At 38.9% G+C, this 19,032-nt stretch overlaps 1 protein-coding gene across 2 annotated transcripts in view; it reads right to left on the bottom strand.

Annotated features, from left to right (window-relative positions):
- Positions 1-8,792: 8,792 nt before the first annotated feature.
- The window catches only part of SPECC1L (sperm antigen with calponin homology and coiled-coil domains 1 like), a 70,212-nt gene continuing 59,972 nt past the window's right edge, over positions 8,793-19,032 (bottom strand). For both annotated transcript variants that reach the window (XM_056333757.1, XM_056333766.1), the window contains 2 exons: positions 18,485-18,544; positions 8,793-16,351 (listed from right to left, as the gene is read on the bottom strand). In XM_056333757.1, coding sequence (XP_056189732.1) covers positions 16,262-16,351; positions 18,485-18,544 — 150 coding nt within the window. In that variant the 3' untranslated portion in view covers positions 8,793-16,261. The remainder of the gene's footprint in view (positions 16,352-18,484; positions 18,545-19,032) is intronic.

Below are 19,032 nucleotides of genomic sequence, written 5' to 3'. Positions count from 1 at the left end.
ACCTGCAAGGGACAGGAACGGGCTTTCACTGTGCTTGATCTGCATACAATGACAGCAGCAGAGCAGAGGGAAGGAGAGGAGAGAGAGGAGGGCTTTCTCTGCGCATTGTTTCAAGCACCCTCTTCTTTCCAGGCTGGACGCCCCCCCAGCGAGTTTCAGCCTCCCCACACAGAGGTGGCCTGAAAGGCTGCACAGCAGAGAGAAACGGGCACCGACGCCTCTTCTCTGCTCAACAGTCCTTACCCCCATGGAAAGGAAACCCTGGGTGTTACTGCTCTGGAAGTGTTTTAAGAGTTCTCAATGTCTCAGTCAAGGTATGAGATATGTGACGGATGTTCCACACTTCCCAGCCGGCAGGTCCCAGCAGATCCCACCCGTGTGGGCCAGGCCAGTCCCCAGCCCGCTCCTGTTCCCCTACACAGGCCGACCGGGGGGGGCAGCCATGACTCATCCTGCAGCAATTTGGAAGTGGGGAGAGAACCTCTCAAGAATTTGAACCCGCTGCTCTATGTGGACATCTTCTAAGGGTTTCTTTATTTCTATTTTTCAGCTTTACATCTTAGCAAGTAATTTATCTACACCTTCCTATTGGCTGAACATTACAAACAGGAAAAACCACCAGCGTGACTCCACACTTCCCACCAACTCCATGGCAGAACCCAGCCTATGAAAAAACGATTCATTTCAATGATAGCCAGCCCAGGCCCCATCCACACAGGGGACTGCCACCACCTGCATGCTTGTGCCATGCAAGAAAAAAATTTATTTCAGGATTCCCAACCCCAGGGATGCTTTGCTCATGCCACATCTGCCAGAAGCGTATGCACATTACTCTGACGTGCAGGCAAATGGCTTACCCAGCCCCCTCTGGCAGCAAGAGCGTGAACGATGCTTTAAGTTTTTTTGGTGCAGCAAGACAGTAGGAAATAAGTGTCAGAACTGGCACCAGCCACTTCAGCACCAACCTTAAAACCTATAAGCATCTAAGCATTAAAGATTTAGCACTGGCAGCAGCACCAGGCACCAGTGCTGCCCTCCCCTCCACTCTTACCTTGGACGGGAAGGCAGGCTGGTCACAGGCTGCCTCAGCCTTGCAGCTATGAATTACAGAGCAGAGTGGAGGCCAGAGTGCTGCTCCAAACACAATGGGAATCCTCTGGGGAGGAAAGAAAAAAAAAATAAAAATTCCCAGGAAGTTACTGAAAAGGCTGGAGTACTCTACCACACAGTAAGATGTAATGATTTTAAGGACCACATATATTGACTAGCCAAGTCAACAGAAAAAGCAAAAGTGGGAGACGGTGAGAAATTTAGGAGCCTCATCAAAACATGCTGCAATAATGATAAATTTAGAAATGCCACCTGCTTACACGAAGTTTGCCAGAGCTTTTTGAAAAATGCTGACACTAGAGTCAAGCAGTGTTCAGATAATGGTCTCACTTTTGCCCTGTACAACAAGAGGTAGTGTCTTCCTACTCCTCGGTGATACTGCATGAAATTTTATGCTGCGCCATCGTATTTGAACTAGAGGGGCAAGTGTCATGCTGTAGCAATAGCTGTCTGCCAGGATCTGCTGCATCTGTTAAGCATTGCTCCTTTCTAGGGTAGTGTTTCCTTTACTGTAGGGGCTGCCTCATCTTTGGCCTGGATCCTCAAAGACATCCAAATGATTCTCTCCCACTGAAATCAATGAAAGCTGGGAATCAAAATGCTTTCAGGGAGCCAGATGCAGTTTCTAAATATGATTTTGTTCCCGAATACATTAAAGAGAAAGTTGTTGCAGTCAGCTCCCTGTATTAAGCTGTCAGGCTTGGTTTCTTCCAACCATCCCACCTTCAACATATCATCTTACAAGTTTCCTGGGTCATACACAGGTGTTGATCAACTATCTTTGAAGGAGGACCCCAGAAATGCTTCAATGGATGTTTCTTTTCCCAGTTATAACTCACCTTCAAGTTTTGCAGCTAACCAGTTTTAGGATTATTTGATATAGACTATTTTCTTTTAAATCAGCAAGTCATAGAAGATCCAAAGCAAATGCCTGAGTGCTTTCACAGGGCTGGCTGATAATGGCATCCTGACAAGCTTCTAATGTATCTTTCTGTAAAAGCGTTCTGATACCACGACCAAAACCACTAAACCAATGGTTCCTTCCCTCACCAGCCATTCCAGTTTAGATGGTGTATCAGGTCCCCATTGTCACCTACTGATTTTCTCTGTGCAGTTGGGCATGCTGCAGTGTTTCAAGATGTTAAAAATCAGTATTAACACCTCCCAGAGCAACTAAGCCAGGACCTCCATTACTTTTGCATGCTCATTTCTCACTTATGCACAAGTAAATGTGCTTCTAATGAGCAGCTGCAGTTTTATGTCCTATATAGCAGTTGGATAGGATAGTTTTCATTACTACAATAAGATCTGAATGGATCTGTTGCTTTTCTTTTGAATTAAGAGATTAAATGTTTTTCTATTTTTATGCTGTTGCCTCTGTCAAGCAGCAGAACTGCACTGCTTTTCAGATCATATTTCTTGTGTATATTCAGTGTATATTGTGCTTACCTGTAGATATTTCTACTTATGCCCTCCCTTACCAGTGGCCAACAATGACAGTAAATTGACAGTAAGGAATACAATCAGCTTTTATATTTTTTCTTTGTTTTTATAATATATGGAGGGGCAGCAGTACAAGAGAGTGCTAACTTCCTTTCCCTTTGTAGTCACTCATGAAGGAAAAAACAACATTACTATGACTGCTGCGGCCAGATGCACTTTGAGAAGGGACTACGTGAAGACGTCAGCTGAAACTACCTGGAAACAAAACAGCTTCCAGCAGCCTGAGCAGCCATGGGGAAGGAACTGCCACAGGCTTAGAGCTGGCAGCTGGCTCAGACTGTGAGCTGAAACAAGCCCATGACTGCAAGGGAAAAAATAAAGTTTTCTGATTCTTCTGTGTACAGCCAAAAAGGGCTTTTTCCATTCCTGAAAAGCGGAGTTGCAGTAACATACCGTACACTATCTCCTAACTGAACAAGCCCAACTCCTGCCCTTTGGGCAGCTGAAAAGTAGCGATGTAAGACTATTTGCACTTCTCAGAGTTAGCAGTTGAGCTGAAATAGTAAACTCTAGAAAGACTGTGTTGAATAAACCATGAAATACTTCCTTCATAAAGATGAGCACAAAGTACATAAAAAATTCACACTTGAGATCTATCATGGAACTCACCCTTCTCTTTGCTGACATGAGCGACAGTCTGCTTGGGCTCCTCAGTAACGTCACTGTGAACACAAAATAGACTCATATAAAGACTTTAACCAAAATAAACCTGCCACCCTGGCAAGCAGCAAGCTAGCAGGAAAATCGTACCTATGTACCAAGGCTTCACGTGAAGGACTGAATATGATCACCAGTTTGTCTAGAACAGAATACGGAAGAATTAGCATTTTTTTAAAGTAAAAAAAATATTTCTGTCTTTAAGAAAGAGATTACTCTATCAGTTTTGGACCTCTTCTCTGTCATGAAATTTTTCTTTCTAACCAGACAGAATCATCATGGGTCCAGTCCAGTTCAACTTATTCATCAATGACCTGGATTGAAGGGACAGAATATACCCTCAGCAAGTTTGTGGATGACACAAAACTGGGAGGGGTGGCTGATACACCAGAAAGCTGTGCTGCCATTCAGTGAGACCCGGACAGGCTGGAGAGTTGGGTGGAGAGGAACCTAATGAAGTGCAACAAAGGCAAGTGTAAGGTCTTGCATCTAGGGAAGAACAGCCCCACACACTAGTACGGGCTGGGGGTTGACCTGCCAGAAGGCAGCTCTGCAGAAAAGGACCTGGGAGTTCTGCTGGACACAGCAAGTCGCCCATGAGCCAGCAGTTTGCCCTTAGGGACCAGAAGGCCAGTGGGATCCTGGGGTGCCTTAGGGGGAGCATGGCCGGCAGGTCGAGGGAGGGGATCCTGCCCCTCTGCTCTGCCCTGATGAGGCCGCATCTGCCATGCTGCATCCAGTGCTGGGCTCCCCAGTTCAAGGGAGGCAGGGAGCTACTGGAGAGGGGCCAGCAGAGGGCTACGAAGGTGATGAGGGGACCAGAGCATCTCCCTGATGAGGGAAGGCTGAGAGAGCAGGGTCTGTTCGGCCTGGAGAAGACAAGGCTGAGAGCGGATCTTATCATTGTGTACAAATACCTTAAGGGTGAGTGTCCAGAGGACAGGACCAGGCTCTTTTCAGTGGTGCCCAGGGACAGGACAAGGGGCAACGGGCGCAAACTGTAACACAAGAAGTTCTGTCTGAATATGAGGAAGAACTTCTTTACCTTGAGGGTGACAGAGCCCTGGAACAGGCTGCCCAGAGAAGCTGTGGGCTCTCCTTCTCTGGTGACATTCAAAACCCACCTGGATGTGACTCAGTGCAGCCTGCTCTAGGAGAATGTGCTTTAGCAGGGGGCTGGACTGGATGGTCTCCAGAGGTCCCTTCCAACCCTGACCATTCCGTGACTCTGTGATCTGATACATGCAAAACTACATTTAAGGGATGCAGATTTTGCAAAGAAGCAAACTGAGTATTAGCACACATATGCAATGTTGTTAAACAGGACACTTAAAATTATGTGTTCTGGCTTGTACATACTCCCACACGTACTGCCCGAATCTCCTCAAAAGCAGTGAAAGGCACTCATGTTAGTCTAAGAGAAGCGGTGGAAGCAGGGTTGCTTGAGGTCCTTTGGAAACATTAGCAAATTGTTCAACATTAAAGATAAATATATATATATAAATAAAAACCCATGTGTGTATATATATGCAATTACTTCTCTCACATTGTTGAACATTAAATATTTACTAGTGATTTTTAAATCAACATTGGGGAAAAAAAAAGCTAGGTTTTCTGAAGAGTGTGTCCTTTAACAAAGTTAAACATGCAAAACTTTGTTGGAAATGCCCATGGCTAACAACTTACTAAAGGACACTTCTCTGTGTCAAAAGACCAAAGCCTCCTCTCAAAACTGTTCCATTCCAGCATAGGAGTTCACCTTTCACCTAGGCTTAAGGAAAACAAACTAAAGTCAAGGTAAGATTTGTACTCACAAGGAAATACTAACCATATCCCCAACACTGTTAAAATCCTGCCATTTGCACTTAGGTCATGAAGGAAAGAATGATTTTCAGTATTTTCATGTCAAGAGTTGGGACTATGCTCCATAAAAGGCACTGCCCAAACAGACTGTGGCTTTATTTCTCCAAATGCTATTCAGCATGACAGACTATGAGATGGAGTTCAATCTAAATTTAAGCACTCTCTGTAGACTATTAATAGAAGAAAAACTGGTAGCATGAATCATCATGTGGGAGCTGCAGAGCAACAGCTATTTATTTTCTATAATAGTAATATATAGAAGTTACCTTTATACAATAAATGAACTGTTGGAGTTGCAAGGCCCAGCAAAAGAAGTCAGATGATTCTTCTTTACTTACACTATTCTCATTTTATTCTAAGGACCAATGAGAGGGCAATTCTTATTTAACTTGACAAAATACACATTGTGTATAATCAAGCTCTGTCACAACACAAAAGGGAGACAAAAAGTAGCTATTGACCCTACTCAGAATAGCGTGTGCTGCAAATGTTGGTGCAAAATGATGGAACTTCAATGTTTACAAAGCCAAGTCAGTGTTTTAGCACCAGGTTCCAATGCCTGTATAATGTCTGTACCTCTGGCCAAGAGGAAAACTGCAGCATGTCTCCCCTTTAGGTTTCTTCTCTGCTGGGACTGTAGTCCAGCTATATCATTTTGTTAGACCAGCCATTTTGGGGAGCGATTTGCAGAAGGACTAACACCTAACAGCTCCTGAACTGCAAAACTGACAGTGCTCAGGACCCCTCAGGATCATACCCTCCAGTGCTGTGATTTGCTTTTTCAAGAGACAGCACTGGATACGTGCACACAGGCTTTACCCTGGGCATTACTCCGTTGCAGTTGATGGACTCTGAATGTGGCCCCACAGAGACACACAGTGTTAACACACTGGCATTTCAGTGCTCTGTGGGAGATTTATTTTTGAAAAATATGATATTGTCAACAGCTCAGTGAAGTTGTCTCCAGACTGTTATGTCTCCTTCTCAAGTTTCTTTAAGAGCTTAATTTTTAGGCTTCTGGAGTGAGGAAAGTGCCTAAAATGGTTTAAGAAAAGGAAGCATAAACAAGGGAGTGAGCTATGCACAGCACTGGAGAAAAGCTCAAGTATTTCCTCACACTATATAATCAATGCAAATGTCTACCAGTAAAAATACTGTGATAAGACACTACTGTGTTCAACCCCATTTTCATGAGACTGAGATTCTGAAGAACTGAAAAACCTAAAGGGCAAAGAACATCCCAGAAAAGTTGACATCATATTTTTCGAACTGGCCATTACTGATACAGAAATTCAGTCCTACAAACTGAGCTCAGTTAAACCATAGTGATGCAGAGGACAATGACAGACAAAGACTAATAGAAACCTTAGCTTGGATTAGGACTGATGGTATGAGACCCTTATCTAGTTTCTTCTTTAAAAAATTCATAGACAAAATTTTTTCTAAACAAAGACTTGCATAAAGTTTCAAAGCAATTTTCCTAAGAGAAATGAGGTTAATAAAAAAAGTTTAATTAGTCATAAATGTTCTTCTAATCTTGAACTGCCAGGAATAGAGACACTAATTAGCTAACTTCTCCATTCAAGGTGTTAGGTTGCAGTATCAAGCAGGGATTCATATGGAAGGTATGGGAGCTTTCCACAATACCATCTTCTACTTCTCAAGCAAATTCAAAGAAGAATTCTGTATGTCACTCAGCTTTTAGTGTTGACGATGAAAAAGATAATGTATCAGTTTAAGAAACAAGGAAAACACAAGTGCTGGGTCCAAGGAAAGATTAGTGCTAAACAAAAACCTGTAGATAAAACACTAAGTGAGAGAGCTAAGAAAGGGTGAGCAATGTGAAAGGTGTAGAATTCAGTGTTGTGGGTTGTTTTTTTCGTGGGTTTTTTGCTGTTGTTTTTTGATTCTTAACAGTAGTTGCTGGTTGTTAATAACCTTCCATCTGGAGACGGGAGTTAACTTTTTATGATGTCTGTTTTAAAAAACCTTTGTGTGGGAAGAACTTACATCTTCATGAGCCCCTCTTGTCCATGCACTTTATGGAACTACACACAGCTCTTGGCAACATACATGATATAACCCAAGTCTCTTCCACTGATCAAAGCAATTGTGAAACACTTTATGATAATTACAGCTGAAAATTCTGTAATGCTAACATAGTTCCTAAACAGAATTTAACTGCAGACCAACCATGACTCCATTAAGCTTTTGTGATGTAATACAATGGAATATTATATTGCTGTTGCTTCTGAGGTTTTTGTTTTACTATTCCACATAGCTACAGCTTTTCATTACAGTAAGAGTTTCAAAATTATCTAACTGATTTTATTATATTCAATTTGAACACACTTACGGAGCTAGTTTCATGTCAAAAGTCTCTAGTGACAGCTTGCAAGAAAATCCATAAAAAAACCCTTTGTTAGGGAATATTACTTCAGTGGATATGGGAAAGACAAGTTAAAGCTCTACAGACTGTGTAGACACTACTATTGTAGCATACCTCAGGCCTAGCCTGTGTCTGGCTCACTGCTTCTGTCTTGACCTTCAGACTGCCAGTTGCAGATGTACAAGTCACTTCTACAATGCTGTCATGCACTTGCTACAGAAAAGAAAAACATCTATTTTCTGACATGGGTTTACTACACTATACTTTTTAAACATTTATTTTTAAAAGAAGTATTAAAACTAATGATCCATGGTTTTAAATTTAAAAACAGGATAAAAATCCATTTTGAGAACTAAGCGCAGCTTTCTTAAACTACTCAAATTCAGGGAGAATATCAAAAATATCAAAAAAGGAGAAGTGGGACTATTTCTTGCAGAGTAATGTTACTGAGACAAAGACTTCTGGATTGCTGAACAGTCAGAAAACACCACAGAATCTCAAAAAAAATTATGTAAGAAATAGGTAGAACTAAAATACCTATACTAGTCAGTGCATTTAAGAACATTTGTAATAAACAGGAGCTCAAGCCAAACTTCTGGATCCAATTTATTCCAGAGCACTTGAAATTAAAGCTCTAAAACAGCATTTGAAAACAGTTGCCATCTAGGACGACTGAGATCAAATCAAACTTAAGGTGTTCTAATCTTCACTTTCACCTGGAAATTTTATTTTTAGGATTCTGCTTTAAATACTCTGAACTGTTCTAGAGATTAAGTCCCGAATCCTTCCCCAGCCCAATTGCTTTAGAGAGAGAGGGAGCGAGTGAGCACACACACATGCATTGCCTTACTTGGGCTGGGTTAAGTAACATTTAAATAATTCTAATCCTGCAGTGTATTACAGAAATTGCTTAAATTGAACATATTCTCTGCAGTTCCCTTCTCTGTTACTCATATACAGAACCAGGATAATACAGGCCAAGAATATGCCTTAAATACGAACCTCTTATCCACAGTATTCACCAAGTTATCATTTAAAACTCCTTGCAGGTAGAAACCGTAAAGTATGCTGCTACACCAACAGAGACAAGACTTCCAAAAAATTATGAGATTATGTACATGCAAATCATTCATGTGCACTTCTCATCCACAGCGTACAAACCTCTGCAAACTACTTCCTGTAATGTTTACTCTTGAAAAACCACTGTGCCAGAAATAGTACTAAATATTCTCTTTTGTAGTGGCTTCACTCAAGAAAACATAAACACACATTTTGCTATTTTCAATCTTTATTTTGTGAATAATTAAGAAGAAAACATGGCAACATTGGCAAATTGAAGGCATACATACTAAATACTCATACAGAATACATTATGGAGAAAGTAAATGCCCAGATCTTTAGTGGTCCTTGCAAACTAAAAGCATATTGGGTCCTCCAAAAGGTTTAGCTTAAAATACGCTTGCTGACCTTTCAAGTTCCAATGATTAACAGCTTGTGCCTTTCAAACCAGAAACAGGGTAAAATGCAATTTGAACATACTTCCTAGTTTTTCCTCAAACCCGTTTCTCAGCTCTAAACAGAAGCAAACAAAATGCTTTTTTCCTCCTTACCTTTTAAACATATACACTAATACACCACCCTAAGTATTCAAGATGCAAGCCCTTCTTGAAATGTGTTCAGTTTTATTAAGAATCTGCAGATGCATATATATGTACACACACATATGTGTGTATATATACATATTTAAGCAAAACATCTCTATGTATGTAAAATGTCCATATATGTCAATGTGTGTGTGTAAAACATTTGAAAGGGTTCTGGAAAAATGAAAAGTGCTTGTTGTCTAGAACAAGAATTGCTAAACCCATACATGTACTGTTAGGTCAGTCTAACAGTTGTGTATCAAGGGAGTATAAAACCAACACAAATCAGGAAAGCTGGATGAACGAGAAAAGCTTTTAAGAATCACTGTTTTTTAAATCAACTTTAAAGGCCACAGAAAATGAGCTTTAAATTAGCTGTTAAGGAGATGTCATTACTGGCGGCAGCGTCATCTCAAACAAGGTTAGCCCTTACCCAGTATAGCGCTGCGAAGTTAGACCAAGAGACTTCAACAAAATTCTGTTCTTACACAAAATCCAAAATTCATCACACTGTTCTGTCAATTCTGCCTCACACGTGAACTGAAAGTACCCTCATTTGAGAGTTGGAGGGTACCAATTAATGCCCTTCTGACTTTGATCTGGAGAGTTGTCCAGTATTAAAAGGAATCACTGATATCTTTCACATACATTGAACAACTCTAGATCATTACTGACCTAAACTGAACATAAATCCTGGAGGCTAACTAGTCTACGCTTTGTTTAGTAGTGTTACACTTTCTTCTCATTAGATAACAAAGAAAAAAACCCCAATTCTGTCCAAAAACCCCCTTCAGATATGTATAAAAGTGCTACTTAAAAACAGTAAAATTTACCTTACAATACATGTAAAAACAAAAGCTTCTAATAAACTGAAATGTTGTAAATTACAAGGATTAATTACTTGAGTATGTTGTACTTGTGCCCTCTTCACTGAACCGAATCCCAAGTAATCATCCTAATTGAACATATGCCATAGTTGGAAACCAGTGAAAGCCTCCGAAGAAATTTTCAGCAATGGAACAAAAAGAGAGCCACCTCTTTCTTCCCATTTGTTGAAACAGAGTTCAGAAACAAAAATTGACTATTCCATTATTGCAAATACAGTCTACTGCCAAAACAGGTCCGTTCATGAACTGTGGAACCAGGACGGCCAGTGGCTCCTCTGCAGCAGGAAATGTCCACTGGGCTTCCTAACTACCATATAAATACACTAGTTACATGCAATTAAAATAATACAGATATCACTAGAATGAAAATACACGTAATGCATTGCTATGCTGGGGCAGAGTAGGTTTTAAGCCTTGACTTCCCCAAACAACGTGTTCAATATTCTAGAACTCTATGCAAAATACAAAAGCCTTAGAAAAGTGCAACAAAACTAGCTTCATGACGTTTTTCTTTCCATTTCCATAAATACAATCTCATAAAAATATTATTAAACAGAAGCATACTTCCCAGTGGAGAACAAACATGCCACATTTCAGCTCTGAGTAAGTGATTCTGGCTAAACTGAAACCCCCTGAAAATAGGGGATTAAAATAAAACCAGCTTAATTGCATCAGGCTGTTGTAATATTCTGCCAAAAGTTTACCCTACTGTTCTGCATCCACAAGTCCTGATGAAACTGATGGGAACTTTATGTGCAATTCTGTGGCAGACAGTGGCCTAAGGGTAAGGAATATTCCAAGTAAAAGCTAATGTCAGTTGGAAGGAAGTCATCTGGTATTCATAGGTTTTACTGAAGTTTCCGTGTGAGGAAATAATTCTGTTATTGCAGAATGAATTAATTTAAAGAGGCTAGGATAGCGGCCTTGTCAAACTGAGTTCAAGGGTGTTGTATCCCAAAAACTGGCAAGCACGAATACATAAGGAAAAAAAGACACTTGTATCAACACTAACAGAAATCAGAACTGTACAAGCCCTGATCTTTTAAGTTATATTTAGCATTAATTATCAAAAGCATACTTGCTACATATTCCAGATGCTTAACATCTTGGCTCTGACAATTACAACGGATAATGAAATCAGGGAATACAACAGAAAAAAACTTGGATGAATGAAGGACTGGCTCAGCAAGCCAGACAGTAATTAAAAACCTGTCCAGCCACTCTCCCTTGAAAGCAGAAACACCATTAAAGATACCTTTCTAAATAGTGACAATTAAATATATGAAGAGATGTCTATGAACCCTTAACTCACCCAAGGAGTTGATAATTTGGGGGCAAGAACACCTGACGGACACCCTGGAGTGATGTAGGCTATATGGGAGGAGAGTTAAGCAGCTCTAACATGTTTTGCCAATCAACACGCACTAGCTTGGGAAAGCACACTGGCATGTCCAGAACTTGTGGATAATGACTACACTTTAATACCACTTCTCACCAAATCATTTCTCAAACTGGTTAATATTACTGAGGATTCATACACTAATGCTAACTTAAAGAAAGGAACTGCAGAAATAGTTTGGAGAACATAAAAGTAAAACAGAAATAAATATTTACCAAGTCAAGGGAAGAACCACAAAAACTATATAGTTAAATCAGTCTGTACATGAACACTACTATTTAAAAATCCTCTTTCTTAGACCACCTCAGCAAGAATATTACTCACAATAGGCAAAAAAGTGTAAAAGTTGTACAGCCGGATTCCTTCCCAGAAGAATTCTGCCCCTTAATAGCTCCTACTTGATGCAGTTGGTAGTTAAACTGTGATTGTATTAGTTGCAAGAGGCAAAAAAAGAAAGTCACATGAACACAGTTTTAAAGGCTTAACTTTAGCCTGTGCATAGCTTCATGCCAGCCATCCAGAAGCGGCAGCTTTGGAAGATATTGTCACTTATCACCTGAAAATCAAGACAGTGTTCCCAAACCAGTCACACACAATACAAAGGTAAGAAAAACACCCAGAAGTTCTCCATACATCCAACTCCCCAAATAATCTTGTTTAAAACTTGGTTATAATAAATTTTTTACCCTGGGCCAAAACTGTACAGAAATGGAGAAAATGCGCGGTAAAAGATGCAACAGAATCCGAACTGAAAAAACAGGTAAGAACATTGAGCTCATTAACAGAAATGAGATGCCAATGAGAACTGTCACAGCTACAAAATTCTTAAGGCAGATTCAGCAGTTTAAACCACTGTACTGCATCATCAGAGCAAGGGACAGATTTATTTCTCCTCATGCATGTAAAACCAGGGTGCAACTGCTGCCAGTAATATAAATGAGTTTACCCAGTACATCAAAAGCAGAGTTCATTTAGTTCTAGCAAGTTAAGGGGCTCCTAAAGCATGATGATGGACTTTACAGAAAACCACAGTTGAAATATTTTACAAAATTGGAGAAAAAAATTTACAGAAATGCTATGGTGTAACTTGAGGAATATATTTTATACAAGAGACACAAATAATCACTTTTAAATCAGAATATGCTGTAATTAAATACTATATTCTGGATAACCTATCCACAAACACAATTGTAAAAGGGAGAATTGCACTCAATTTTTCGGAGGCATGAGAATGAGAGATCTTCGTGAGGGCCAGAGGTTCACACCAGAGAGACCGAATTAGTAGTTCTATTTAAATAGACAACCACATCAAACTGGATCAAACAAAACCAACTGAAAACCAAATCAAGTGCAACCCCTTCTGAAGTCACCTCAGTTCTGTTATTGTCAGATACTCCAAATCAGAACCTCTCTGACAGAAATTTCCTGAATAATCAAAAACTAATTTTTTCCTTATCCCTTCTCTTTTAGTAAAGAAAACCCCACAACTCTTCATTCAATTCAATGCTAATGATCTTGCATCAGGATGACAACTAGCCAAACCAAATACACACCTGGCTCTAAACTGACCTCTCTAATCTATGGAAGTGTTTCAGTAAACAGGATCCACTAGATGACATAGCTGTACGTGCATCAATATGTTTGACAGCTCCGTTTTGTTGCCAGCCCCACCCCTACAGCTGGCAGTCAGTAACCCTGATATACTACAGCACAGGCATTGGCAAGGCACATATTAAAATGCAGTTATATAAACAGGTGAGAAAATATTTGTCCTCTTTTTAGTACATTCAGAAATATTTTCTGGATTAAAAAAAGTAAATCAGCATAAACTTGCACTTCATATGTACAAAAAACCCAAGCTGTTTAAGGATTTACTATGAGTAGGAACCAAACAGAACAGTATCATCCACGTCCAGAAGGGCTACAGCTATTCTTCCTCTTGGAAAATTGAATGTGGATCGAACATTCAGAAGGAAACACATTGTAGAGTGCAGCAGGGCATTACGTTTGGTTTAGATCTTCCATTACTTCATTACTTCCACGAGGATAGCTGTGCAGCATCATATATGTAAAGGCTCAGATAGATCATTATTTACAAAAAGAAATAACCAAACCCTCTTCAAGAAGCTAAGTGTTCCTTTTCAGACATGAATTTAGCAGAGGCTTATCAGACAGTCACACCAAGAAGTTTACAGAGCTCTGAAGTTCAAAACAAGATCATTTTTATAATTACTAACAACTTTTCATGCTCTCTCTCTCTGAAGACTAGCGGCTCACCTTTTTAACATAAAGGTTGGAAAAATCTGGAAAACATTATTTCCCTGCTACAAATGGTTATATTATTAGTGTTATTTCAGTTAGGGACTAATAATAAACATTCCAGATAAATGAGGCTGAACCTTGGACAGAAAAAAAAAAATCCCCAGATCAGCTTAAAGCTCAAATTACCTTAACAAAACAGGTAATGAGAGAATTTAGACCAAGAAATGCTATCCTTTTCATTAGGAAAATATTTTCTTAAAATCTAAGGCAATGAATAGGACAATCATAGATAAATATGTCTGCTCAGAGGATGAATAGAAGTTTTTTTTAAACACAAATTGGCAAAACCTGGAATTTAGTAGTACAAGATGGAATATGAGATAGCAATAATGTGTATTTCCAATAAGACTACTCTTATTGAAATTTCTTGAAAAAATAAACAAAAATTATTTGAAGAAATTACGGGAGAGGAAATTGTATTTCAGGCTTTTATTAAAATCTGTTAATGAAGATTTTTCGTTTGAAGCCTTTCTTGCAACAACTGTTGTTAGATTACGTTGGCTCTTCAAATGCCCCAATTAATAATCTGAGGGTATCTAGCTACTTTTAGGGTTCTCAAGAACCGTAAGAATGTATGATGCACTGCTGCTCTGAAAACTTCTCCAAAGGCCCTCAGCATGGATTAAAGTAGTCATTTTGCAGATTTTACTAATTCTCACAGGCACGTACCAGCGTAAGCGTATATTTTATACAATACTAGCTGCTAGAAGCATGCTGGATTATTACTCTTCACGTGGACTATGTACTTCAGATGACAGGTTTTTGGATTTGGCAATAATTGAATTAAATCTGTGCTTTTATACCATGATGAAGTTTCACAGATGCCGAGCACAGTTGCATTCACTGGGTTAACATCTATGACGTTCAAACTGTCCTTAACAGTCATAAGAGCACCATAGGAATGGCAGATTCATTTTCTTTATAACAGGGTTACTGTGTTGAAAAAGCATGTGCTTATAAATAGCATTTGTTACAGAACTCACTTCTAAAGTAGGCTTCTGCTTAATATTAATGAGATGTTCAGCTGTGGCTTAACTGCTGATAAGTATTCAGAAAAATAAGAGGCAGAAGCAATGATAGAGTGAAGATTTCCTTTGATTTGACAAACAAGATTACAACAAATGGCTTATGACAGATGGATATATGAAATCGTTCTGAGCCTTTAACATTCTGCACAAGGCCCTGAAGTGCCAGGATGTATCAATTCAATGATCTCTAAGGCACTTACATGAACTCTTTTGCCCGAGAGCTGTTACATGAATTCAGGTACATTTTAGGAAAATAGAAGTTGAGCAGACTAAAGTTTCTCAATTCCTTCCTTGTGACAGTGAGTCACTTCCACACAATATTTGAGACTACTGGGTGTATACACATTACATCAGTTCCACCACAGTTCTTGTCAGAGAATGCCTCACCTTCTGTCAGTCAGATGAGGATGTGCAAGATCAATGAAAAAAACACAGAAAACATGGCAAAGCTGGATTTTGAGACAAACTACTTCATTATTACATATTATTGAAAATAATCTTCTCTGCAGAGGAAATGCTATCCCAGTTCCAAAATTCTACCACAGAAATCCATGACATATGCTCGTATTGCTGTAGAGTAAAGCCTGGGGTAGCTGTGTGTGCTATACAGGCAAGGGTGGAAGAAGGGAAAGAACAAGCCATACAAGGGTTGATTATTGATTCATTTCTGTTATAATGGAAGCACAGGGAGTCTGGACAGATTCCTTGAAGTATAGCGTACCCTGAAAACCAGGAGCTGTATGTGCTAGTCTTTACAATCTGTAAGATAAAGTTGGAAGCCACATCACTGTGACAGAGGTAGGCTTATAATGAAGCTTCAGAATGAAAAGTTCTTCTGTGCCAAATTCTTCGAGGTATCAAGAGCACTTTTCCACTCGATTTGTCATTATGGAATAAAAGCTTGTTTTCCTAGAATACTGTGCACATTGTAAAGGAGGGAAAAAAGCTGTAAAGGCAGTAACTAAATTACTATTAAGAACTCTACTGTATCAGGGTGCCATATGCTGTGGGTAGAATATTCAGACTCTGTGGTATCAGGATGCTACAGTAAGTTCAGTAATGTGATGCCATGTTATCCTTTTCCTTCTCAAAGCTTTATTTGTACATTCAGTCTCCTATATGCTATAGGACCCATTCATCTCACTCTCCTAGGTAAGAAAGCTTCAGGAAGTCTGGCTGGAAAGGCAGCACGTAAGTAGTCCAGGCTCTTTAGGCTACGTAATTAATCTGAATAGCTTAATAACTTGGGTTATTCCAAGCACTGTGGCAAAAGTTCTTGCTTTTAAACAGCTGTTTCCAGGCTTAGTAGCTGAAGCAATCTGAGGCAATCCAGGACAGTGTCACTGAAGTTTGAGGGGACTCAAATGTTGCCAGTTTTCAGTGAAATGGGGATTAGCATTTCAGTAAGATTTCCAGCTCATGTTGGTTCTATCCCATGGATCTGTTGAATTATTAGGGTTTCAGGTTTCAAAGTATTTGTAAATTGCTGTAACATACAGCATGACATTCTGCCAGTCTGGACGCTCAGTTCGCACCATTTCATTGATGTCCTGTCACAGAAAACAGATTGGTCAAAATCAGGAATGATAACCTTGCGAATAATATGGTAGTGCTTTCACAGATTCCTGGGAATGGTAAATCTGTAAAGTTTCCACAGTTTAAATCATTGATGATCTGTTTTCTTCCATTCATCTTTGTATTACTTACAAAAAGTAAACAGTTGTTAATACTGTATTTGTAGATAGTTAAGATCAAAATGTCTGATGCTGTGCATGCTTGAGTTGTCCCCCACTTAGTACAATTAGTACAGTAGGTGAGACTTTAGTGTTCACATAACTCTACACCAGTCTCCAAGTTAATGCAATCTACCTAGGAACTGTGAGTCAGAGAATCAAGGCTCAAGTATTAATTGAACCTAAAGTTCAAAATTCATACAAGGTAAGAGTCAAGCATCAACAAGTAATTAAATCCCATTTTACAGCAAACTACTGAAATTTACTTTATACGTATTTTTGTGTAAAGAGGCAAGGAAGAGGAAAGCAGCAATTTGGGTATATCCAACAAACCAAGCAATCAGCTGGTGTCTAACTGACAGGCCAGTTCACCTGTGTTTCACAGTAACACTATACCAGATTGTCAGTGAATAAGAAGGGTAAACAGGGCCTGATCTACCCTTTTCAGCACAAGTACAAAGGAAAACTGAGTCATGTAATCTCTAGTAAGTTTTGTTTACTACAAGGGTCTATTTTGCAAGCTTTAGGTACAGGAACCTCCAGACCTCAAAAAAGAGCAAGTAATTTTTTTTCAGTTTTCCACATGAAAGTAGTGGAACACTTTCTTATTCAGGGATCAAAAAACTTCCCCTTACATTACCACTACTATTCACATACCCTTATCACACCCTTTTCCACCCTCTACCCATGTGACATGGACAAGGGAAAACATCCACAAACATACACATCGTACACATTGTGTACCTAAGTGTGTAAATAGATACTAAATCCTTAAGATGGATGCAATTTGCACTTAGAAGACTTAATTCCATTCAATTTGCCGTTAAAGTATTTGTAATGTGCTGAGTTACAGAAAGAAAGGACAGACAGTAAGCACTTGGACTAAAGCTGAATTACGTAAGAATTACTGCAGTTATTTTCCATAGTCTACTTCTTACATCAGCACTTGGTAAGAGACTTCCATGTTTCAAATCACTGACAAAATCAAAGTATGAAAGCCCAACAGCTGCACTGCCACTGTCAGCAAACACAACGCTGGGGGTGGGTAAAAGCACTCATAAGCATCAAGGAACATGTTATTTTTAAAAACGTCTGACTTTGTTGTATTATTAGCTGCTAACCAAGGTAGGTTTGTTAGAATTTAGGTTACAAAAGTATCACTTAAATATATCACTTCTGATACTAGCAATTTTAGCTGAATTTTTGTTATTATTCACAAGGGCTTGGGATACTTCCAATTCCATACCTTCAGAAAGCTTCCTTTTCTAGTGAATACTATACTACTGAAAACTAATTATTTTAAGCTAAAATTTGTATAAGAATGCTTATTGTAAACAATAATTGAAAAAGCCTTACAATTATTTACAATGATGACAAATTAGAAGTCTAAACTTCAGAGGTAAATCTTGACTCTCATATTACACTGAGCAAAAGAACAGATTACATAGCTTGATTTGTACCTCTAGAATTAAGAAAAACCATGTAATTTGAAAGTAGGTCAGAGACAGGACAGAATTAATGAATTCTGGAAGATTGTATCGCATAACTTTCTCAAATTTTTCTCAAACAAATCCACTGTCTTTATTATTTCTTATATCGACAGATGAGTTTTGGTGAGTCTTTTCCTTTTATAGCCTAAGAGTTTATCTGCTACAGGCTATCATGCTGTTGCTTTTGCTGTAGCTGCTAGACTACAGGTCTGTATCGCAGTCACTATTCAATGCAAAAAACATGTAAGCTTAAGCTGTTGATGACAGTGGGTTTATTAAACAAAGCCAGTGAGGTAGGGAGTATCTTTTATGTTTTCCAGTCAAGTATGATACAGGGGCAATAACCTCTAGCTGAGCTTAGCTGCTGCTATTTTTAAGTATAAAGCATCAACATCACAAAATAGAATAATTTGATTTTATAAGTGGGTCATAATTCACTCAGTATGCATTTTAAACTTACCAGAGTAGATTTGATGCCAACGCTTTCAGCTGCCTGAAAAGCCAAAGTGAAATTTCTTCTCTGCGTAAGATATAAAAACATGTTAAAACCCAAGGAAATACTACATCAAACATAATAAAGTGGTGTTAAGAATATCCATAGTAATGCTGCTACTTTTGCTTCAAATTGAGTCCATAATTTGACCATAGTAATTTTAAAAGAGCTATAAGAACGAACACGTCCCAATACCATCCAAATATTTATGGAAAATATTTATTAATTCCTCATTCAAAAGATAATGCTGAAAAAATCATTGCCAGTGAAGAACAATTAGGTTATAAAATGCTAAATAATATATATTATTTTAAAATAACAACAATATCATCATGTGTTAATGAAATATTTATTATTTTTTCTTAGGATGTATTATCATTAATCATCCTGGTAACACACCATCAGGTACTAACTGTAGCACACTAGAATACATACAGACAACTCTACAGTCTTGACACCTTCTAGTTTACCTTTATTTGATACATATCACTTGAGATGAGTGTCACAGTCACTTA

Source organism: Falco biarmicus, chromosome 1 (assembly GCF_023638135.1).
Source record: "Falco biarmicus isolate bFalBia1 chromosome 1, bFalBia1.pri, whole genome shotgun sequence".
NCBI lineage: Eukaryota > Metazoa > Chordata > Aves > Falconiformes > Falconidae > Falco > Falco biarmicus.
The sequence above is the reverse complement of the archived record's forward strand: the minus strand, read 5'-3'. Positions and strand labels throughout refer to the sequence as shown.